At 52.3% G+C, this 25,100-nt stretch overlaps 2 protein-coding genes across 2 annotated transcripts; both read right to left on the reverse strand.

Annotated features, from left to right (window-relative positions):
• Positions 1-6,105: 6,105 nt before the first annotated feature.
• On the reverse strand, positions 6,106-10,560 carry rhoub (ras homolog family member Ub; the record flags this gene model as incomplete). The annotated part of the gene is made up of 3 exons (XM_079731860.1): positions 10,199-10,560; positions 7,757-7,815; positions 6,106-6,561 (listed from the first exon to the last, which is right to left on the reverse strand). Exons 1-3 carry the CDS (start codon positions 10,392-10,394, stop codon positions 6,106-6,108), a joined length of 711 nt encoding a protein of 236 aa, XP_079587986.1. The 5' UTR covers positions 10,395-10,560.
• A 3,479-nt stretch (positions 10,561-14,039) lies between these two features.
• Positions 14,040-24,742, reverse strand: rtn2a (reticulon 2a; the record flags this gene model as incomplete). Its single annotated transcript, XM_079732823.1, has 10 exons — positions 14,040-14,153; positions 14,294-14,352; positions 14,474-14,520; positions 14,657-14,726; positions 16,200-16,338; positions 17,285-17,492; positions 22,203-22,421; positions 22,523-23,008; positions 23,631-23,684; positions 24,712-24,742. The coding sequence occupies 10 exons, from the start codon at positions 24,740-24,742 to the stop codon at positions 14,078-14,080; spliced, it is 1,389 nt and encodes a 462-aa protein (XP_079588949.1). The 3' UTR covers positions 14,040-14,077.
• Positions 24,743-25,100: the final 358 nt, after the last annotated feature.

The raw sequence follows: 25,100 nt of genomic DNA on the forward strand, positions 1-25,100 counted from the left end.
AGACCTCGCTCACCGGGGGGGGGGGGGGGGGGGGGTGTAACCCGACCCCCTAACTGCCCGCAGCTGTCTCGGTCGGAGGGCTCACAACAATAGACATCCCCGTTGGTCCAGAACCAGAGCTTCACCATCCCAATTAGATCATTAGAAACAGACTGAGGGACGGACAGGGTCAAGGCCTCATTTCAGGGGGGTTTGCAGAGGAAGCAGATATTGTTTTATAAAACGTGCCTGTACTTTATTCAGATGATTCATGATGAAATAACTCCTTAATGGCGCTTTTCCACCAGAGATTGCGGGTCGGTTCACACTGCAAAGGTGCGGTACGGTTTGCGCTGCCACCGCAAAAAGTGGGCGTGCGCCGTAGTGGGCCATACTCCTCCGTTGGGGTACGCCTGAAAGGGTGCCGGTGCTACACCGAATTCTGTGACCCACCGAAAAGTGTGACCCCAGGGGGCGCTGTTGCATATTTTTTGCAATATGCAGGAGTTTGAAGCGTAGACATGCATGACAAAAACATAAATAAAACATAAGATCTCCCCCAACCAATTACCTTTTTATTAAAGGTGCTTAATACATCAATTTGTTTTGATTTGATTAGCATTTTACAGACCCATACAATGATGGGAGGTTTAGTACGGTCCTTCACCGTTGCTTCTTTACCCATAAAAAGCTACAGTCAGTGTTAAATTACGCTGATTTACCTTTGAGCATTTCATATTATAGGCTGTGTAAAACGCTGTTTAGAATTAATGTTAGTATCAAGAAAAGAAGGAACCACCGGTGGGGGGAGATCTTATGTTTTATTTATGTTTTTGTTATAATGCAAACGTGCATGTTGCAGGAAATGTGCAACAGCGCCCCCTGGGGTCACTCTTTTTCGGTGAGTCGCAGAATTCGGTGTAACACCGGCAAGTTCGAGCTACACACGCCATCCGTTGATTCGTCACTTCGGTGCGACAGGGGGATACCCACAAGGTATTTCAGGACAACGGCGAAAGCTTCGTTTATTTAAGAAAATGTTGCGCAAAAGTTTGCCGTTCTTGGACATCCTACATTGTTGCTCTTTGTATTTAAAGGACAAATCTGGTGTAAAATGGATTTGGGATATGTTTGGTATGATGAAGAGTTGGAACGTTCGTTGTGGAGCACAAAAACCGCCTATAGATGCATTCTTCAGTTTGCTGTTTTTAGCCGATTCTACTGATGGTATTGTGTGTATAAAATGTCCTTTTTAATAAACAATCTGTACACTTACAAAGTTACCAATGCCTCGTTTTATATGTTAAGACCCTTATTATACTACCAAAGAAGTGTCGGGCTACTTCTAGCCTTTTAAGTGGTTTAAAATAGCGATTTAGTTTTTACCATAACACATGCTCCTATCGTTCTAAGTTTATAGCGTTTTGGTAGAATCGGCTAAAAACAGCCAACTTAAGAATGCGTCTATATGCGCTTTTTTGCTCCCAAACGAACATTCCAACTCGTTATCATACTAAACATATTCCAGATCCATTTTACACCGGATTTGTCCTTTAATAGCAGGCTACACTGTGTCGGGCTGCTATGAGGTCACGATGCAACGTAGCTGCCGCGGCTATCGCCATCCGGCTTAAACCCCGCCCTACCATAAGGGTACTATCGGTGGCAATAAGATGGCTTGTGTGTTGAACATTGACACAAGGAACTCTGATTCTGATTTTACTCTGATTTTGATTTAGGAACATCCTAATCTCGCTCCGCGTCAGTGTGCCCTGATGAGGTCGGTGAACAGTGACTGGGTGAATGTTTGAACACCAGTGGAGGGCGGTTGTGGGATTCAGATGGACTCCAGTTAGCCATTCACACGAGAGCTGAGGCAGTGAGTCAATCAGAATCGAGCTTATTGGATGAGGAGAGGAGAAACACTGGCATTGGCCAGCGTCACGGTCATTATATTGAGCACACACACACACACACACACACACACACACACACACACACACACACACCCTTATCAGTTCCAGATGAGGATCAAAGCAGCAGGACATCACTCAGATAAGAGCGCTGATTGGAGAGTTCTGCAAACCGACCGAGCGGAGAGAAGAAAGCAGAAGGAGCGACCGACAAAGGAAAGACAGACACGCCAACAATGGCCTCCATAGAGACGCTGAGGTCACCCAGCTGAATGTAGCACAGGCTCCACACAAAGAACAATACACACTCCAGAGCGGCCAATCAGATAAGCCCGTGGAAAAGCGGGCTCCCGCTGTCAGCCAATCAAATGGGTGCTGGATGAAATCAGATGCGGAGCGGGGAACCGGATCTACCGGTCTCCGGTGGGGGGCTTTAAGAGGCGGCCAGCAGCCTTGAAGACGAGCGGCTCACTGAACCAGGCCGGGAGCGCTTTCTGCTCCCAGACTCGCCGTCTGAACGCAACATGCTAGCATGATGCTCACTTACATATAGATTTATCATACACTTTTGTCCAAAGCAACTTAAAATAAGTACATTTATCAGAAGAAAGAGAAAAAGCGATATATATCTGTCGCTACAGTTAGGATGTAAGGAGGTCCACTTCAGGATGTTTAGGTTATTGTTCCTCTCCTAACCCTACCTGCAGGGTTCTGCTGGGGTTTGAACTCAAAAAGAACCCCTTATCACTCCAGGCTCGCCACGGGTTAATCATTGCTGAGAGGTTGTCAATGGAGAGGAGCTTCTATTGTGGAGGAGTTTCTATTGTGGAGCGGAAGATAAGGAACACAATCTGGGTGACTTCGGTCACTTCACTCCTCTGAGAACAGCCTGAGCCGTTAACCTCAATGATCTGAGCCATAAAGCGAGTTGCAAGAGCACTGTCTCACACCAGGATTACATCACATCCTGAGCTCGCTCAGGCATGCCCGGGCACGTCCCCTGTGTGGACAGGCAGCCGCTGAGCGACGGTACCAACCAGGTGAGTCTGAATGGAGACGCTACCTGCAGAGCACGAGGACACAGCGAGCAGGTCGGAGAGGTGGGTCGGTGACCGGGGGATTAGCTCCGTGAGCCTAACCCGACTGGACAGAACCGGTGGGAGGGGGGCTCACATCAACTCATTAACCTTCATCTCATCAGGGGACCCCCGCTGGAACGACCCCCTGCTGAGCTCACAACCACTGGGGGCCACAGCTCAGAGTAAACCTGATGGTCCTTAGGGCTGAGGGCCATAGAGACTGAGGGCACTGGGACACTGGGAATGGGACCTGGGACACTGGGACTGGGGACACTGGGACTGACACAGGCGCTCACAGGTGATCGCCTGTGAGCGCCTGTGATTGCTTTGATGCGTTTCCACTTTTCCAGATGAAATAAAAACGAGTTGATAATGATCTCTATGGCCTGATGCATGTTCATATTAATCAGTGAGAAATAAGAAGGATAATACTGTCGACTCTTAAACGTCTTAGTCCGGTTCTCCTCTGAGAGGCGGAATGTGAGCAGAACCACCCTCACAACGTTCTGCTGATTACACACGCCAGTAAACAATGAGGGCTTAAAACAGAAGCTAGCGGCTTGTGTAATGACCATTCATTTAGTGTAATTTAGTGCACATCATCTCTTCCAGCCCGCTGTACGTCTGACTCAGACCAGACAGACGCAACGTGTGCAGAATGATCTGCTGAAAGTCCACAGTAACACAGACAGTTTGTGGAATTAGAGACAATAGAAGTGGTCTTTACGGCTGTTTATTTAAAAAAAATGTAGGCCTTTATTTACAACTCAGAACGGTTGCTGAACCCTCGAAGACGGTGGCCAGAACCAGACTGGACACCAGCAATTGTCCACTTTGGGCTCTTACTAAAGCCCAGAGAGCAGGCCCCAGTCTGGGTCTGAGGTCGGACACGCAGAGCGGCTCCTGGTGTCTGCTCTGTCTCTGAGCGGCTCACTGAGCTCTGAGTGAGCCGCTCAGTGAGCGGCTCTCTGCAGCCTGTGGCGCAGACGTATCGCTGCATGTATAAGTACACTGAAAACGTTCTGTTTTGGGTGATTTCCCATTTCCATGCGTCTCGTTGTGATGGCGGGCTGGTTCTGTGGAGTCCGGGTGGTTTCAGAAGAGAACCTAGGGTTCTACATCTCGATGGAAGGAGGTCACTCGTACCAACTTATCTTAATGTTCCACAACTTTACGTAATTGCTCACATTTAGTGAACGATTGCCCCTCGCAATAAAAGTGGTGGAAAACACAAGGCACCAGTAGCATCAATTAAACCAGTACAAACTACTTCCTCAGTCCCACAGCAGGAAACAGACAGCTTCAGGATTGCTCTGCACACACATTTATCCGCTGATTACCTTTGACCTCTGACCTCAGCATGTGACCCGCGCAGTCGAGAGGTCATGTGACCGCCCAGATTCTCATGGTCACTGCAATGCAACAGACCCCGCCCCCCCACCAGTAAGACTCCAGTCCTTTGTCATAGTTCACATTTTATTTAGTAGCTCTTCAATAAAGCTTTACAAAACACCAGTCACACCAGTCACACCAGTGGAACCATGAGCTCACTGTGGAGCGTTCAGAGTGGGACAACGTGATGACAGACCTCCAGAGATACCTGTCCCCTGGCACACAGGCTGGGGATCAGAGGCTGGATGAGGGAGGGAGGGAGTGTGTGTGAGGGAGGGAGTGAGTGTTTGCATGTGTTTGCATGTTTGTTTCTGTGAGTGTGTGTATGTGTGTGTTTGTGTGTGTGTGTGAGTTTTCGCGCCCAAAGTCATCAGATAAATAAGGAGAGCTGAGGGGCTTCTGAAAAATGAGAAGCAAATGTAGGATCTGTCTCCGGCGATTTCACCTTGTTCGCCGCTGGGTTTTGGAGAGAGCATCCATCGGACCCCCGGGACCAGCGGCCTGAGGCTGCACACGCCTCTTACCCCCCAGGCCAGAGGCCGGGAGAGGGGCCAGTGACCGCGCTGCTCACTGGGGGGCCTCAGGGAGTCAGCTCTCTGCGCTGGGGGAGACCAGAGCCTCAGAGAGGTCTGTGGGCCCCCACCCAGGGGACAGCTGGATCAACAGGCAGAAGTGTGACCGGCCGGACTGAACCTCTGACGCTGAGGTCTGCCGGTTAAAACACACACACACGGCGGCCATGACACCGCCTCCCAGGATACATCGTCATCGTGCTTTAGAACAGGAGAGCCGGCCAATCGTGAGGAAGAGAACCCCTCTCTCCAATATATGTATATATATATATATATATATATATAGATAGACAAACACAATGTATGTCTAATATATATATATATATATATATATTCCTATCTGCCCATTTGTAAACCAGGGAGGGAGAAATGAATGAATCTCAATCCATTTAGTATACCACATCAGAATACATTTTCAATTCTTTAGGCAACAAGGTGAAGCTTTGGTTGATCTGAATATGATTTGTGCGTCTTTCAAGGTAAAGGGACTCTAGCCCAGTTTGTATCGAGCTCTCTTACAAAGTATTAATGTCAGATTTTTAATTCTGTTATAATCAATAATATATAAAATTCAATCTATTAAGAGAGGCAGGACAGACAGTAAGGAGCACATAAAACATATATATTTAGTTAAGAAAGGTGTCATATTTGGCAAATCTAAGTGAGGGACTATACTTTGAGTACAAACAATGGAAGCAGAGCGCGTCCCCGGACTCTGGGCTGCTGAACCCTCCCACCGGGGGCTCGGGGTTCATGAGAGCGCTGGACTCGCTCAGAGCCTCCATAAAGTCAGAGCTCGGACCGCTCCCAGGAGGAATCGATTCAGACGAGGGCGCCGTTGATTTGGGAATCAGCTCAATCACACAGGTGGTGTTTCCACCCCCTCCAGGTCTCTCTGTCCGTCTGTCCGTCTGTCAAGGCTCAGGCTCCACCCACACAAGGCCAGACCCAGCTGAACCAATCCAGAGTCCAGTTCCAGGCTCCTCCTGCTCGCCTGCCCCTCGCCTGCCCCTCGCCCGCCCCTCGCTCGCCCCTCGCCCCTCGCCCGCCCCTCGCCCGCCCCTCGCCCCTCGCCCGCCCCTCGCCCCTCGCCCGCCCCTCGCCCGCCCCTCGCCCCTCGCCCGCCCCTCGCCCGCCCCTCGCCCGCCCCTCGCCCGCCCCTCGCCCGCCCTACTGCACGCACACGTACTTCTTCCACCAGGCCTTGGACAGCGTCCTCATCTTGTCGGCCGTGCTGCGCACCTTCCTGTCCCGGCGCGAGCGGCGCTCCGCCTGCCGCATCGCCACGGCGATGGCGGCGTCGAACACCTCCTTCAGGTTCTTCTGGGTCAGCGCCGAGCACTCCACGTAGCCCACGGCGCCCACCTTGTCCGCCAGGGCGCGGGCGTCCTGCGCCGGTACCGGGCGCTCCCGGCGCCGGGCCAGCTCGATCAGCACCTTGACGTCCTGCCGCAGGTCGCACTGCGTCCCCACGAGCAGCAGCGGAGCCAGGGGGCAGCGGCGCCGCACCTCAGGGATCCACTTCTCCCACACGTTCTGGAAGGAGGCGGGGCTGACCACGCTGAAGCACAGCAGCAGCGCGTCCGTGCGGCTGTAGCAGAAGTGGCGCAGCTTGTCGAACTCATCCTGGGGGGGGGGGGGGGGGGGGAGAGAGGGTGAGAGGGTGAGAGGGGGAGAGGGGGAGCAGAGCTGCAGCCAGAGGAGCCAATGGAGGAGTGATTGGGTGAATGCCTGAATGATGGCGTGGGTGAGGGATTCAGCGGTCGAGTGAATGGATGACGGAGTGGGCGTGGCCCTGTGGTTCTACGACGCCATCGTCACTCAACCCTCCGCCTCATTCACTCACACCGATAAACACGGTGTGTGTCGTGATGCAGAGGGTGGAATGATACCGGTCTGACATCAAAGCCTCTGGTGCCCCCCCCCCGGAGTACCCGCTCAGACCGGCTGCGGCCCGCTCAGACCGGCCGCGGCCGGTCTGAGCGGGCCGCAGCCGGTCTGAGCGGGCCGCAGCCGGTCTGAGCGGGCCGCAGCCGGTCTGAGCGGCTGTCAGACACAGCCAGGCGTGCGCCCTGCCCTCCTCCCGACTCCCTGTGAGTCACCCGAAGCGTTGGAGCACCGGGGTACAATACCAAGTGGGGTGAATAGAGAGAGCGCATGCAGTTGAAGTGCTTTGGTTACTTTGGAGTACAGATTACAGATGGCCGGGGAATGACGCAAGCCTATCTGCTGTAAACATACATCCACTGAGGAGGGGGCCGGGGTCAGCTGTAACTGTTTAACCTCTCTCTCTCTCTCTCTCTCTCTCTCTGTCATTCTGTATCTCTCTCTCTCTCTCTCTCTCTCTCTCCTTCTCTTTCTCACTGTCTCTCTGACATTCTGTATCTCTCTCTCTCTCTCCGTCTCTTTCTCACTGTCTCTCTGACATTCTGTATCTCTCTCTCTCTCTCTCTGTCATTTTGTCTCTCTCTGTATCTCTCTCTCTCTCTCGTTTCTTTCTCACTGCCATTCTCTCTCTCCCTCTCTCTCTCTCTAGAGAGTAAGAGAGAGAGAGAGAGTCAACTCCTCTTCCTGGCAAGTTCTTTGGCACATGTTACCTCTTGTGAAAGTGCGTCAGTACTGAAAGAGCTGGCCAACATTTACCTACCCATAATCACCCCAGCACGTCTGTGTGTGTGTGTGTGTGTGTGTGTGTGTGTGTGTGTGTGTGTGTTTGTGTCCTTCTATGTGTGTGTGTGTGTGTGTGTGTCTGTCCTTCTATGTGTGTGTGTGTGTGTGTGTGTGTGTGTGTGTGTGTGTGTGTGTGTGTGTTGTCACATACCTGTCCTGCAGTGTCACACAGCTGTAGTCTGACTGGGGTTCCGTCCACCTGAACTACAGCTGAGAGAGAGAGAGAGAGAGAGAGAGAGAGAGAGAGAGAGAGAGAGAGAGAGAGAGAGAGAGAGAGAGAGAGAGAGAGAGAGAGAGAGAGAGAGAGTTTTAACAAGTTAAGTAAGAAACAAAGTGGCAGCTGTCACCAGGAATGCATCCACTTCCACCTGACATTTAGACAGATAAACACAACACACACACACACACACGCACACACACACGGAGCCTCTGGGATAAACAGTGCCAGCCAGTTGGACACAGAGCCCCCCTGGGCTCCACTCTGCCGGTCTCCCCCCCCACATCCTCCTGGCTTATGGGGGGGACAGAGGAGAGAAAAGTCTCTCTCTATGTCCTCCAACCAGGGCCTCTGTTTGGCTGTCTCTCTGTCTCTGTCCCTCTCCAGAATGGGATGGCGGGGGCCCCTACAAAGAGCCTCCATGGTGGGGGGGGGGCACATGGAAGCGTTTTACAGAACTCCAGGGGGCCCTGATCAAAGAGCTCACTACGAGAGAGAGAGAGAGAGAGAGAGAGAGAGAGAGAGAGAGAGAGAGGGAGAGAGAGGGAGAGAGAGAGGGGGGAGAGAGGTGAGAGAGAGAGAGAGAGAGGGAGAGAGAGGGAGAGAGAGAGAGAGAGAGAGGAAAAGGGTGAGAGTGAGGAAGAAGGGAGTGAGGGAGGCGAAGGGGAGAGAAGAGGAGAAGAAAGCTCTCTCTCCTTTCTTCTTCTGTCTCTCTTTGTAACTCCAAACCACCCCCCCAGTCACAGGCCACCTGCAGCCCGCTGCGTCACTGCCCACCAATCAGCTCACAGAACGGTATCATGACATCATCACCAGAGAGGACGCCCACCCCCCCACGTTGGGGCCCCCATAGTCAGACAATCTGGGCCTCAGAGCAGCAGATGTGTGTGGGGGGAACAGGTCAAGGCTACAATAGACAGAGTGGAGCAACTCCAAACACTGAGCCTCCCAAGCCCCTTTAGCCCTACTATAGCACCATGGGGCCCCTTTAGCCCTACTATAGCACCATGGGGCCCATTTAGCCCTACTATAGCACCATGGGGCCCCTTTAGCCCTACTATAGCACCATGGGGCCCCTTTAGCCCTACTATAGCACCATGGGGCCCATGTAGCCCTACTATAGCACCATGGGGCCCATTTAGCCCTACTATAGCACCATGGGGCCCCTTTAGCCCTACTATAGCACCATGGGGCCCATTTAGCCCTACTAAAGCACCATGGGGCCCATTTAGCCCTACTATAGCACCATGGGGCCCCTTTAGCCCTACTATAGCACCATGGGGCCCATTTAGCCCTACTATAGCCACTGCTGAGATTGAACAGATAGACAGTTTTCCAAAAGATGGTTCTGTATATCAATGTTTTGTTTCCTATCGGTGGGGTCCTCTCTGTTACCTCAGATCAGGTACCAAAAAAAGTTCAAGAGTTTCCGTGCTTCCAAGACGGCCTTGATCGTGACACAACGATCCATTTGAAAAGGTGTTTCCACTTTCCGATGACGTCAGAATGGAAAGGTGCTGTTACCGCCTGCAGGGTCTGTCTCCTAGCCTCACTCCCTCTCTCCTTAAGGCTCCTAGCTACATCTGTGTCCTTAAGGCTCCTAGCCTCACTCCCTCTGACTCTAAGGCTCCTAGCCTCACTCCCTCTGTCTCTAAGGCTCCTAGCTACATCTGTCTCCTTAAGGCTCCTAGCCTCACTCCCTCTGTCTCTAAGGCTCCTAGCCTCACTCCCTCTGTCTCTAAGGCTCCTAGGCGCACTCCCTCTCTCCTTAAGGATGTTGATAGTGAAGTGTGCAGGCAGCAGCAGGTCGCCCGTTGGGGAGGATCGTTTATGAGCACTAATACAAACTTTGACAAATGAGCGGCGCTATAAACAGAGTTGTTTGGAACGGGGCAGCGCGCGGTGGGGGGCCCCGGGCAACAGCGCACGATGGGTCCCCCGGACGCGACGTGTTATCAACAGTTCGACATTTTCCCCAAACTATTGTCCACATTTATATCGAGGTAAAGTTCATCAATGAATGCTGGCAGAACTATCGCTTCTGTTGTACCTGTTTCTGAGCAGTGTCTTGGTACATAAATACATAATTCCATAGCAGTAAAACATAAATTATTCCGTAGTAGTAAAACATACATTATTCTGTAAAACATACATTATTCCATAGTAGTAAAACATACATTATTCTGTAAAACATACATTATTCCGTAGTAGTAAAACATACATTATTCTGTAAAACATACATTATTCCATAGTAGTAAAACATACATTATTCCATAGAGTAGTAAAACATACATTATTCTGTAAAACATACATTATTCCGTAGAGTAGTAAAACATACATTATTCCATAGTAGTAATAAACCGCACTCATCCTCACCGGAGAAGTCGTCGAAAGCCGTCGGGACGTATCTGGTGGGGTATCCGTTGGTGGTGTAGCTGACCACCAGGCTGGTTTTGCCCACCGCTCCATCACCGAGGAGGACGCACTTGAGGAGCCGTTCCTGGGGCCCCGTGCGGGGGGCCGGGAGGTTGTGGGGGGGCACCGGGGGGGGCATCGCCTTGCCGTAATCCATCGGGTCCAAAAGAGTCGCATTCAAATCAATCGTCCGGAGCCCTCACCTCGCTCCCCTCCGTGGGGTAGGTGAAGGACGCACCATGTGGACCGCTCGCTCTGCTCTACCGACGGGTCTGAACCTTCACGGAGTTTGGAAGCTGGCGTAGTCCTCCCGGAGCCGTGCACGCGCCTCACCCTCCCGCTGAGGTTCAGCCTAGCCGCGGTTTTAAACCTGGAGGCGTGGCCCATTGCCTCAACGTGACCAATGACGTTCGACCCCTCCTCCCGTCCAATGGGCGGCGTGCAGTGCTCTGACTCCTCCCCGGGTGGTGACAGCGTGGATCTCTTTATTTTGGATGATAACCTCCCGTTCCATGATCCTCTGGATTCCTCCCGTCCAATGGGCGGCGTGCAGTGCTCTGACTCCTCCCCGGGTGGTGACAGCGTGGATCTCTTTATTTTGGATGATAACCTCCCGTTCCATGATCCTCTGGATTGAGTTTGAATAAATAGCTGCTGAAGCTGCTTATGGAATCAGCTCTACTACTGCAGAGACCGAGGCTACCCAACACACTGTAACAGCTCTACTGCTGTAGAGACCGAGGCTACCCAACACACTGTAACAGCTCTACTGCTGCAGAGACTGAGGCTACCCAACACACTGTAACAGCTCTACTGCTGCAGAGACCGAGGCTACCCAACACACTGTAACAGCTCTACTGCTGCAGAGGCCGAGGCTACCTAACACACTGAAACAGCCACTGGGTTTCCAAAGGTCAGGGAGATTACAGCATGAGCTATTTATCAACTGTGAGTTAAGTATTGCATGAGTCACAGGTCTAGACTGGTTCTGCTGATCAGGAGAAACACCTAAACGGGACGCCCAGCGTCAACATTTCAAGAGCTGACCATTAAACTAAACTGGGACTCATTTTAATACCAGAACGAATCAGGCAGGTTTACATTTGTAGGATGATCCATCTCGATAAATCAACATTGAGTTCACTGACTCTATGCACTTTGGGACTAGGCTGTCATTTCCCAAGTTTTAAGTTATAATTGAATGCGACTTATTTAGTCTATCATTAACTAGATGCCCTTCAGTAAAGTGTAAGACAGGCTTTTTCTGCCCCCTTGTGTCGAACTGAGGAACTACCATCAACTTTACACATGTTTGGTTGTTGTCGTCGGTGTTTTAAATCCAGATACAATTTAATATGTGTGAAACAAAAATCTGTGCATAAAAATATAATATAATTAATTAAAAAACAATCAAGGGTCCAGTGGTCGCTGGATGATCAATAAAGGAGTTTGCATCATCGTTTTTTCCTTCAAAATGTTTATTTTATTTTATTGGTTTCCAAGATATCCGTTTTCTATTATTGCTAGATTAAAAATCTATATCATGTCCAGAACACACAATGTTCCGAAGAAACTTAAAGCAAAACCTACGTTATGAGAAATCAGAACCAGGACTGAGTGAATAATCCTCAGAAGACGTCGCGGTGACAGAACCCAACTCTACAACAGATCCTCTCAGTCATAAATTCAACCTCACATTCTGATTTATTCTGATTTCATCACAATTTATTCTGATGAATAAATATGTAAGCAGAGTTGTAAGCAAACGGTTGTTTATTTACTGCACTGGACTCATCATTTTATAAAAAACGAAATCAATCAGTGGCCTTTAATGAGATAAACAAAACCAAAGAGAAGGCAGAGAAGATATTTAAGATAGATGAAAAATAGAATAGTTAAAGACTTTAAAGAATAAATAATTCAAACAAAATAAAAATCAGAAGAGGAAGATTTAATTTACCCTAAACTCCATTCTTCTGCATTATTCCTATTAGATTAAATACTTGCATATTGGAGGAAGTATAAAGTGTATCTGTTGAAGCCTGTATCGCGCTGGACTGGGTATAGTAGTACTTGGGGCCTAGTATATCTTATATATCATCAGGCGTATGGGCCCTACATGAGGTTTGTGTCTTCTGTTGCATTAGGGTTGTGTCTTCTGTTACATTAGGGTTGTGTCTTCTGTTACATTAGGGTTGTGTCTTCTGTTACATTAGGGTTGTGTCCTCTGTTACATTAGGATTGTGTCTTCTGTTACATTAGGGTTGTGTCCTCTGTTACATTAGGATTGTCTTCTGTTACATTAGGTCTGTGTCCTTCTCTGTTACATTAGGGTTGTGTCTTCTCTGTAGAAAATGTCCATAAATCGTAAGCCATGACATCGTCAGACGCAGAGAGGAGGTTGGTTGAGCAGACACAGAGCTGCGGCCAGGGGCACCTGTGATTGGCTGATTCTCCCCGACAAATGTCCCATTAATAAAAGTGGTACACTCTAGTTTTACTTTAACTAACACACCATTCTTCAGTCAGTCAATATCCAGAAGCACTGATCCCCAAAAAGGTGGAGTGGAAAGTACAAAACGGATCCCAGTCAAGTCTTGGTCTGATGGGGGGGGTGCTCGCTATGGGAAGTGTGTATGTGTGTGTGTGTGTGTGTGTGTGTGTGTGTGTGTGTGTGTGTGTGGGGGGGGGTTGCTGATGTAGGACAGTTTCCTGTTACAGTGAAACCAGAACATGCGCTCTATTAGCTGGGGTAGAAAAGGCACCGACTGAATAGTTCTCACCCTCACACTCCTCATTTAGAGTGAGACACGAGGAGGGAGTGGGGTGGGGGGGGAGGTCATTCCCATCACTCCTTTTTTTAATGATTCTTCATCGATAGTCAGGGTGATCCAATATTAGCCGTTTCACTGGATCTGACCTACCGTCATCCTGCCCCCTCCCCCTGACGGAGGCTTTCCTGCTGAAGATGTCCCCCTCCACCTCTTGGGTGGTGCACTCCTGCGGGCAGTGTGGTGAAATGAATGAATGAATGAATGAATGAATGAATGAATGAACGAATGAGGAGGCTCAGACAGGAAGGACAGAGCGAGCTGGTGGGTGCTCAGAGCAGGTGGGCTTTAATAGCTTGCGTGTAACAGTTGATAATCACAAACCTCTCGTTCTCTAAAAGGATTTCTCGTTCACACACACATTCTCCCTGACACACACATCGTAACACACGCGCACACTCGGTTTCTGTATATACACAACGCGCACAGCCATGAAATGAACCCGTCTCCGGTCTCCCCTCACATGCACCCTGGTGGCCGGGGGGGCGGGCCGCTGGAGACGACCACCGTCTGGACGGAGGAGACGAACCCTTGTGGGATGTGATGGTGATGATGTCATTCTGTAGGTGACCTCTGGGTGTCTGACTCACGACCATAAATACCCCCCCCCCCCTCCCCCCCTTCCCCCGTTGTTGCCATGCTGCCCACACCACTGAAGAACGGCTTTGTTTCATTGGCTCTGCAGCTGCCCGTCACCACGACACTGAGTCTTTCCTTGGACGCGTCTGTTTTATAGTCTCCCTGGAAAAGCCTGGGAGTGTCTCCGAGTGCCGGGTAACAGCAGCACACGCCGGCCGCTTAGGCCCCCCAAATCACCCCCCTCCAGCCCCCAGGGTTACCCCGGTCCGCCCGGGACCCTCCCCTGTGTGACCCCCACCCCTCCCCCTCCCCCCGAGCACAGACTGCTGGGTAAGACATCTGAGTGACAGCCTGTAACTCCACTTAGTTTCCTCTTCATGCCCCACTCCTTGTTTTTTGTCCATTTTCTTTATATTTTCGTCGCTTCGTGTCACTGGGTCTTGGGTTTGGCGCCACCTGGTGTCGGGTCCGGGGTCGGGCCTCCCCCTTGGAGAATTCTGCGCACACTGGAAAAGAGGAGATAAGAAATATGGTGGGTTAGAAGTGTTGAATGGGTAAATATCTAAAGTGAATCACGTCGCCTGGCAGGAAGGACTTCCTGCCGGCGCAGTGGAAGCGTTCTGCCAGCGGGGGGCGCCATACTCACATGTCCTTGACGTTGTCGACGTTGGCCTGGATCTTCGCAACGGCGCTATCGACCTGCTCCTGAAATATTCAGGAGAGCCCCGAGCAGACAGTCATTAGGAGGCAGAACCCACAGCGTGTGCTAAAGCCTGCGGTGCCGTGGTGCGTGTAGTGTGTGCACATGATCAGGGGGAGGAGTTACCTGGCGCTGCTGGTAGAAAAGTGGCAGAGAGAAAATAGCGATAACACCTGGGGAGACGGAGAGAGAAGGTGTTAGCCATGTCTGAGATGGTGAACGCTACGGAGATGGTCAACACTACACTACCACCCCTACAACACCACCCCTCCTACACCACCTAAAAGGAGGTTCAGGCCCGTGCCTCACCCATGATGAAGACGGTGAGGCCGTTGAAGATCTTCCCAAGGAACGTGGCCAGGTACAGCAGGACCAGGAACTGGGGACAGGAGGACCAGCAGGGTTAGCAGGGTTAGCTACAGAGCTAGCTCAGGCTTAGCTCTTGGGCTAGGTACAGGTTAGCTCTAGGGCTAGGTCATGGTTAGCTCTCGAGCGAGGTCAGGATTAGCTCTAGGGCTAGGTCATGGTTAGCTCTCAAGCTAGGTCAGGGTTAGCTCTAGGGCTAGGTCATGGTTAGCTCTAGAGCTAGGTCAGGGTTAGCTCTACGGCTAGGTCAGGGCTAGCCCTAGAGCTAGGTCAGGGTTAGCTCTAGGGCTAGGTCATGGTTAGCTCTAGAACTAGGTCATGGTTAGCTCTCGAGCTAGGTCAGGGTTAGCTCTAGGGCTAGGTCATGGTTAGCTCTCGAGCTAGGTCAGGGTTAGCTCTACGGCTAGGTCAGGGCTAGCCCTAGAGCTAGGTCAGGGTTAGCTCTAGAGCTAGGGGTTAGCTCTAGGGCTAGGTCATGGTTAGCTCTAGAGCTAGGTCAGGGTTAGCTCTAGAGCTAGGTCGGGGTTAGCTAGCCCTCCATTAATAATAATAATAATAATAATAATAATAATAATAATAATAATAATAATAATAATAAATCTTATTTATTATTTATCTTATTTAGTTATTTTACAGCGCTTTTCTTGGTACTCAAAGACACTTAGCACATATTAGCAAATCTGGTACAATAAGTATATTTAAATTAATTTTCTGAATTCTGTCCCCTCTGGTTTCGACCAGGGTCTTGTCATGTTGTACTGAGCCTCCAATACAGAGACTGACTTTAGCCCGCATTAAAAGGTGTTATAATTAAAGGCGTGGTCGACCCCGGCCAGACTGAGCGGTGGCAGGCTTCTAAACCCAGTTGCCCCTTCAGCCGGGGCCAGTAGGGGGTGAAACAGGACACCCGGCCCGGGGGACATGCCGTGTCGGTCAGGGTTGAGAGGGCTTAGCGGGCTCCCGGTCGGCCGGTCCACCCACTAACTCCTGGGGGCCGGGTTCTCTACCGGCCCCCTCCACTCGGGGGGGGGGGGGGGGGCCTGGCGACGGAGAACCGCGACTGAGAGACACCGCCCACACATCAACACCAACGCCTTAGGAGACGGAGTTCCCTGCTAAAGTATCGCAGGGTTTATGGGACATGGAGGGAGAGGATGTCCAGTCCTATTCTAAAGCGATGAGGAGATGTGGTGTCAATGGAACTGAAGGAGGTGGTTGGCATGGTAACAGATGGTAAGTGTTAAGATACGCAGAGACAGAGAGAGAGACAGAGACAGAGACAGAGAGAGAGAGAGAGAGAAAGACAGACAGATAGACAGACAGACAGACAGACAGAGAGAAAGACTGAGAGAGAGATTGAGCGAGAGACAGACAGAGGAAAGCATGAAGTCTGAAAAACAATAATAGGCCTATGTCCTTTGTGTATCTAGTATATATGGATCAATGAGTAACACACACACACACACACCCACACACACACACACACCTTGAGGGAGTCGATGAGGTTGGCGACAAAGACTAGTTTCTTCAGGGTATCCAACGCAGACATCGCCATGACGATGGCCTTCTGCACAGCATGCTCGGCCTGCTCTCCACTCAGACCGATGTCCATGTCCAGGTACTTCCTGTGGACAGACCCACGGTTTAGTGGAGGCCATAAGGTACTTGATACATTAGGTGGAGGCATATAGTAACTTGATACATGTTGTGGAGGCCTATAGTTACTTGATACATGTTGTGGAGGCCTATTAGCCAGAGGACTATAGTTACTTGATACATTAAGTGGAGGCCTACAGGTACTTGATACTTAAGGCAGAGGCCTACAGGTACTTGATACATTAGGTGGAGGCCTACAGGTACTTGACACATTAGATGGAGGCCTACAGGTACTTGATACATTAGGAGGAGGCCTACAGGTACTTGATACATTAGGAGGAGGCCTACAGGTACTTGATACATTAGGCGGAGGCCTACAGGTACTTGATACATTAGGCGGAGGCCTACAGGTACTTGATACATTAGGCGGAGGCCTACAGGTACTTGATACATTAGGTGGAGGTCTACAGGTACTTGATACATTAGGTGGAGCCCTATAGTTACTTGATACATGCATTAGGTCGAATAAGGTACTTGATACATTAGGTAGAGGCCATAAGGTACTTGATACATCAGTGGAGGCCTATAGGTATTTGATACATGTAGGGGAGGCCATATGGTACTTGATACATTAGGTGGAGGCCTACAGGTACTTGATACATTAGGTGGAGGCCTTTAGGTACTTGATTCATGTAGTGGAGGCCTATAGTACTTGATACATTAGGTGGAGGCCTATAGTACTTGATACATTAGGTGGAGGCCTATAGGTACTTGATACATTAGGTGGAGGCCTACAGTACTTGATACATTAGGTGGAGGCCTATAGTACTTGATACATTAGGTGGAGGCCTATAGTACTTGATACATTAGGTGGATGCCTATAGTACTTGATACATTAGGTGGAGGCCTACAGTACTTGATACATTAGGTGGAGCCCTATAGGTACTTGATACATGTAGGGGAGGCCTATAGTACTTGAAGGGGTGCTCCCCATCAGCCCAGTTGAGGATGTGCAGGGTCTTGTAGTAGACGCGCACGGCGATGGCGAAGCAGACGACGGCGAGCGAGAGGGTGGAGACCACGGTGATAATGCTGAGCTGGAACAGGGACAGCAGGACCACCACCAGCCCCGTCAGCACCATGCCCGACCGCTCCGTGTCCTTCCAGTAGATCAGATCCATCACTGGGAGGGGCGGTGGGGGGGAGGTTAGAAGGGTGGTAAAGAGAGAACACAGAGAGACAAAGAGAGGGAGAGAGAGGGAGACACACAGAGAGACAAGGAGAGAGAGAACACACAGAGAGACAGAGAGGGAGAGAGAGGGAGACACACAGAGAGACAAGGAGAGAGAGAACACACAGAGAGACAAAGAGAGGAAGAGAGAGGGAGACACACAGAGAGACAAGGAGAGAGAGAGAGAGAGACAAGGAGAGAGGGGGAGAGGGAGACACAGAGAGACAAAGAGAGACAAGGAGAGAGAGAGAGGGAGACACAGAGAGAGAGACAAAGAGAGACAAGGAGAGGGAGAGAGAGAGAGAGGGAGACACACAGAGACAAAGAGACAAGGAGAGGGAGAACACACAGAGACAGGGGAGACAAAGAGAGACAAGGAGAGAGAGAGGGAGACACGAAGAGAGACAAAGAGAGAGAGACACACACAGAGGGGGACACACAGAGAGACAAAGAGAGGGAGACACAAACACAGATAGAGACAGAGAGAGAGAGATAGACAGACACAGTGAGACAGACCGACAGACAGACAGGCTCACCCAGGGAGCTGGGGGGAGATGCTAAACATAGGCTCTGACATGAAAGAAAGGAAGCTGGAAGGAGGAGGAGCTAAGAGGGAAAGAGGGCGTGTCTCTGCTGGCACCTGCTGACAGACATCAGGACGCCCCCCCCCCCCCATCCACACCCTCTTGGTGTCTCCTTCTGTTGCCGCGGAAACAGACACCACGTCCACCAAGGCTGCATTCCAACGTATGACTGACTCAATCGATATGCACAATATGTGACTCCATACTGAGCAGCTTCATGTGGATACACACGCACACACATACACATTGATGTATAATTTCGATATTTGATTACCTATGGATCGCTTCCGTTCCATTAGTTGGATGGACGGGTCATACTGGAATATCATTAGTGAACCATCAATGCATAATCAGAGGACATCATGTGTACCGGATGAGAGGGCTATTGACAAAGCCTCCCCCAAACACAGCCTCCACAAAACACACCCTCTACTAAACAGAGCCTCCACAAAACACTGCCTCTACAAAACACTGCCTCTACAAAACACTGCCTCTACAAAACACTGCCTCTACAAAACACAGCCTCTCCAAAACACAGCCTCCACAAAACACAGCCATTACAAAACAGCCTCTCCATAACAGAGCCTCCACAACAGAGCCTCCACAACAGAGCCTCCATAACAGAGCCTCCATAACAGAGCCTCCACAACAGAGCCTCCACAACAGAGCCTCCATAACAGAGCCTCCATAACAGAGCCTCCATAACAGAGCCTCCACAACAGAGCCTCCATAACAGAGCCTCCATAACAGAGCCTCCACAACAGAGCCTCCATAACAGAGCCTCCATAACAGAGCCTCCACAACAGAGCCTCCATAACAGAGCCTCCATAACAGAGCCTCCATAACAGAGCCTCCACAACAGAGCCTCTACAAAACACAGCCTCTAAAAACAGAGCCCTCATCGGAGAGGAGCGGCAGGCCGCTGCCAGCAGAAGGCTGCGGTTATACTGATGCTGACACACAGGATTCCTCCACACACCTGTCCACTGTCACCACAGAACGAACCGGCAGGAACGACCCAGCCCCCCCCAGCCTGGGGCTACCAGGACCGACCCAGCACCCACCCAGCCTGGGGCCAGTCGGCCTGGGTTGTCCTGTGTTGTCCTCTACTTTAGTCCCATAGCGTTTCATTTGAAAGATTATTAAGCACAAAACAAGAGGGACCAAATCCCAGAAAGCCCACCGGTGGATGAGAAGGGTTTCACCTCATGGCCTTCCAGTCACAGCAGGAGGTCTGGAGACCAGGAGCTGACCGAAGGCAACCTGGAATGAAGTGAATATCCTCTAGTCTGCAGAACGCTTGTCCCCATCACAGTTTAGAAAGGAGTTCAGCACTGAGGCGAGAGGGATCCTCTAATCACTATCGCCTCAGTGCTGAACTCCTTTCTAAACTGTGCTTCCGGCTATAATAACTATAGTGCACCTCTGTGCACTATAGTTACTATAGCCGGAAGCACAGTAAGGTTAAGTACAAAACATACAAGCTGGATTATATAGAGAATAGAACTACATTATATATATATATATACACTGCATCAAATCAATGATGGTTTTATCTAGCGACTCATTTGGCCTCAGTCGATGGGGCACCCTTCAGTAGCACCACCTCAGAGCCCCAGCAGTCGGCCCCCTCCAGACCAGGACGCGAGGCGTACACATGATGTATCATCGCTGCCCTGACGGACCCTGGCCAGCTGAACAAGCGGACCCCGGAAATAGTGAGGAACTCGCTGTGATGAAACATGACCTCGACACACCGAGAACACGCCGGCTATGTGGAACACAAGGAGGAGCCGCTCAGCTAAACACCGACCAAGATAGTGCTGGAAATAAGCTTCTGTGGAGAGAGAGAGAGCGAGAGAGAGAGAGAGAGCGAGAGAGAGAGAGAGAGAGAGAGAGAGAGAGAGAGAGAGAGAGAGAGAGAGAGAGAGAGAGAGAGAGAGAGAGAGAGAGAGAGAGAGAGAGAGAGAGAGAGAGAGAGCACGTGAGACAGAGGGACAGGAGTTCAATAAAGCACCCAGAGATTATCTCCAGTTCTTGGACTGAAACTCAGCGAAACTCTTCCAGTTTTGACGGCTCTGAGGCGAAGACTAAATAGGGTCTCTGTCCCGCTGCCCGGCTCCCCTGTCGGACCTCACACCGACAGCGCTGCTGCCAAGAGAGCACAGTCCGCTGAGCAGCTGTCGCAGACCCCAAAGCATCGTCCAATGCACCGCCCGCAGAGACAACACCGTCCTGTCCCTTGTCTGATCTGCTGGAGGTCTCTGTCCCCTGGTGGAGGTCCCTGTCCCCTGGTGGAGGTCCCTGTCCCCTGGTGGAGGTTCCTGTCCCCAGGACTGCTCTCACCTTTGCTGGCCATGCTGGTGCCTGTGTGCTGCTGTCCCTCCTGCGTCTCGGTGCCTCTGCCTCCTGCTCCTGTGTCAGAGCGCCAGGCTGTTTTAGTCCCTGCAGCGTCAGCAGCACCCCCGGCCCGGCGCCCAAAATACTCTGCTCCACGCCCCGCCCCCCCCAGGACCCTGTAGACACCCCCAGGACCCTGTGACCCCCTAGACCCCCCTGGACCCTGTAGACCCCCCAAAAGACCAAGGTCCTTCTAAGGTTAGCTGGTCAGAGCTCTCCCACTCTGTCCCCGGTGAGATAGATAGATACATTATTAATGAGCTGTTGGGACCACTCGGACCAACCTGACCTGGTACCAGAAGGTCCTAGAGGAGGACTCTGACCCACACCTGACCTGGTACCAGAAGGTCCTAGAGGAGGACTCTGACCCACACCTGACCTGGTACCAGAAGGTCCACCTAGAGGTGGGGGACCAACAGAACCAGCTCCTCTTAAGCCTGACAGCATGCCAACCTGTGGACGGTTCTATCCAGGATGTTTGACTTCTACAAGGTTCTCCAGCTGGTGGTTCTCCAGCCTCAAACTCCTCATGGAACACTTGAGAGCAGCGGAGAGACCACCACAACATGAGTCTGTGCGGACAGGACTCGGAAGATGGGGGGCTCGGCAGTGCATCATGTAAATGTTGCCTTCAGGTGGTTAAGGAAGGCGATCTGACTGCTGTCAGCGGGCCCGACCCACATCCATCACATAGTACTCCTTGGCAATGTCCCACAATCACAGCCTAAAAATACCAGCTGCTATTCTGAGGTGTGCTCCACTCCATCAATATCAAACGGCAAAAAGGCTCAATATCACAACTCTTCCTCTCTCCTCCTCCTCCTCCTCCTCTCTCTCTGTCTGGGTCTTCCCTACTCTCCCCCAGTCTCACATTAAGCTCCAACAAAGGAGTGTCACCGATGACAACAGGAACCCACAGCTCTTCATCTTCTTAACGTGAGCTGAGCACTGGGAGCGGCTCTGGAGGGTTCTCCGGGGTCTCCACAGGGAGTCCATCTCTGCGGACCACCCCGGAGTCAGGGGTCTCTGGACACTATGGACTGAGGTTCCTCTGGTCAGCTGACGCCCCGAATGGGAGCCCGTCTTTGTTTCAGCGCTATTGATTATGGGATGGATCGTCAGCAACATGCCAAGGACACAGAGGGGAGGTAGGGGGTATATGCACACAGAGAGCCCTGAGGTACCCACCTCAGACAGCAGAACCCTGAGGAACCCTCCTCAGACAGCAGAACCCTGAGGAACCCTCCTCAGACAGAAGGACGGACAGCAGAACCCTGAGGAACCCTCCTCAGACAGAACCCACAGCAGAACCCTGAGGAACCCTCTTCAGACAGAACCCACAGAGAACCCTGAGGAACCCTCCTCAGACAGAACCCTGAGGAACCCTCCTCAGACAGAACCCACAGAGAACCCTGAGGAACCCTCCTCAGACAGAACCCACAGAGAACCCTGAGGAACCCTCCTCAGACAGAACCCTGAGGAACCCTCCTCAGACAGAACCCACAGAGAACCCTGAGGAACCCTCCTCAGACAGAACCCTGAGGAACCCTCCTCAGACAGAACCCACAGAGAACCCTGAGGAACCCTCCTCAGACAAAACCCTGAGGAACCCTCCTCAGACAGAAGGACGGACAGCAGAACCAGAACCACAGCAGGACGATGGGGGAGGGGGTCCTACCTGCCTCCTGGAAGCACATCGCCTGTTCCTCCGACAGGCCGAGGCCCGAGAACCAGTGGAGGCTGGCCAGGTGTTCCTGAGTGGGGCCCCGGGGCCCCCGAGGGCCGGCCGCCGCCGCCGCGTCCGCTCCGTGCGCGCCTGGAGGGCCCACACAGGTGAGCAGCTTCACCGAGATGGTCTCTATGGTGACAGCCGGCTGCGGTCGCTGGGGCGACGGGTCTGGGACACAGGAAGATGGCGTCATCGTCAGGGTGACGGCACCCTGCCCGGTGAGCCGATGATGTAATGATGACACACCGTCCCGCAGCGGTCTGACTCACCAGGAGGGCTCCGCGGCGGGTCCTCCCCCTGCTGGCCGCCCTCTGTCTCCCCTCTTTGGTTCCCGGGCACGGCGCCCGGGAGGTGGGCCGGTATTGCCGAGGGCTGGCCGCCTCCCCCCCTGGTCGCCCCCGTCTCCCCACTGTCCTCCAGCCCCAGGAAGGCCTGGGGGTCCCAGTCTGGGCCGGGGGGGTCCAGCAGGGCCTCCAGGGTGTCGGCCCGCAGCAGCAGGGCGCGGCCGGCGCGGGACGGGGTACGGCGGTGGTCGCGGTGCCGCGAGGCGGCCGCCGCCTCCGCCTCGGCGATGGCGAAATAGGAGAAGCCGAGCTCGTAGGAGTTCTGCCGGGGCGTCCCCCAGAGGGACGGGGAGGAGCCCAGCCCCTCGTCCTCCTCCAGCTCCTCCTCTAGCTCCTCCTCCTCCAGCTCCTCGTCCTCGGACCAGTCCCGGGCCGTCTGCAGCGAGCACAGCTCCGACTCCTCGTTCCCACCTGGGGAGGGCGCACGCACGCACACACAGGCAGGCACGCATGCACACACACACAAGTGCAGCAACATGCATGCACACGCAGGCACACACACACACACACGTGAATGAAGATGGTAGCACACACACACGTGCATGAACACGCACACGCAGGCAAATACACACTCGCACACGCACACAGAGGAGGAGAATCTTTAGACACACAACTGGTGCACTCGGGTGCTCCTTTAATTGAATAACAGTAGTCCAGCGAAAGGCATTACTACTGCCCCCAGGGGGAGGAGGAGCTAACGTTAGCCTAGCCGATGCTAAGCTAAGCTGTTTGATGGAGGGTCTCCTCACACCAGGACACACTGGGATGGGCTTTGAGGAGGGGACATTGGAGGGGGGCCCTGTTGGGAAACCAATCCATGGTTCTTTAAGCAGCAGGTTCTGCTGGAGGCAACATGACCCAGGGTCATCTGACGAAGCCCAGAGAGGTGCACTCTGGGTAACGCCATCTGAAGGGTCATGTTACCACCAAGGAAACCTGTCCCTCCATCGCTGTACGAAGAGGCTGAGGCCCGGGAGATCACCACCAGGAGGCAGCGGTATAATCAACATCAACCTTTGTGTTTGGAACGTACCATCAGTGCAGGGGGGGGTGGAGTCCGGCGTGGAGGCCACTGAGCCGTATTCCTCTGGAAGAAACCAAGTAGAATAGAATAGTCCAGGACACAAACCACCAGAGAGCACAGTGCTGACCCGTCGTGTTGTTTTACATATCACAGCCTTATGCATGTTCCACCACGACTACTGTGGGGTGTAATACTGTCTGACTATCATCTTCATTGGGCTGCTCCATGAGCAATAATAAAGTACTCATACTCATCACTCACTCCTTCAGCCTTTATTCATCGAGGCTGCGACTAACCCACTAGCCCCCAGCTCACAAACAGAACAACATTCAGAAGATCCATCAAGGAGGCTACTGCTCATTCCTCGTCTGCTGGGTACAAATGCTTCATTTAATTCAGAGTGAGCCTCCTCCTGTAGGCCTTCAAACACACCAGACCCCCTGGCTGAGATCAGCCAACACGCTCATCTCAAACACAACATCCACACACTCCCTCTCACAGGAAACCAACAAGGTGACTTAATACTGTTCACCCAGGATGGTCCGAAACGCCTTCATAGCCTCCTGCCTGTACACATGCCTACACACACACACACACACACACACACCGACGCACAGAAACACACACATACAGGGGAGACAACACAACCACAGGCCCACCCAAGACATCATCACCGTCCAGCGGCCGTGCGTTTAGGGAGGTGCAGCAGGAGGAGAGAGGAGCAGAGAAGAGCAGAAAGGAGCAGAGAGGGGAGGAGCAGAGAGGAGAGAGGAGCAGAGAGAGGAGGAGCAGAGAGGAGAGAGGAGGGGATAGGAGGCGCAGAGAGGAGAGGAGGATATAGGAGGAGCAGAGAGGAGTAGCAGAGAGGAGGAGGGAGGAGGAGAGAGGAGGGAGGAGTAGCACAGAGGAGGAGCTAGCCGCGCTGTGGTTAAGGATGCTGAGCGGTTAAGGATGCAAACAGGGAGATGCTGAGCAGACACATCAACAGACGCCAGACGCTCGGGCAGACAGACGAGCAGACAGACAGACATGCAGACAGACACGCAGCGACGTGGAGAACCCCGGCGAGGAAGGATAACAGCAGACTCACGGCACTGGGAGAATCCTAAAACCTGGCCCATGCTCCATCAAGGCATTGCTCCAAAGCCCCCTCGTCCACTTCCTCTGACGCCGATCTCCACCTCTGCTTCGCTCCCTCCCTCCCTCCCTCTCTCTCCTCCCTCCCTCCCTCTCTCTCCTCCCTCCATTCTCTCTTTCTCTACTGCGCAGCTTCCTCCCTGCCTCTCGCTCGCTGACTGGCCAGCTCAGCCCCTCCCTGGCTCTCCTCCCTCCTCCTCCCTCCTCTGCCCCTACTCTCTCTAGCTCTCATGTTTCCTCTCATCAACCATCTACTGATCATGACTGCAGGATGGTATCCTGTGTGTGTATGCGTGTGCATGCAGGCGCAGTTGTGTGTGTGTGCGTGTGTGTGCGTGCGTG

Source organism: Pollachius pollachius, assembly GCF_949987615.1.
Source record: "Pollachius pollachius genome assembly, chromosome: 3".
Classification (NCBI taxonomy): domain Eukaryota; kingdom Metazoa; phylum Chordata; class Actinopteri; order Gadiformes; family Gadidae; genus Pollachius; species Pollachius pollachius.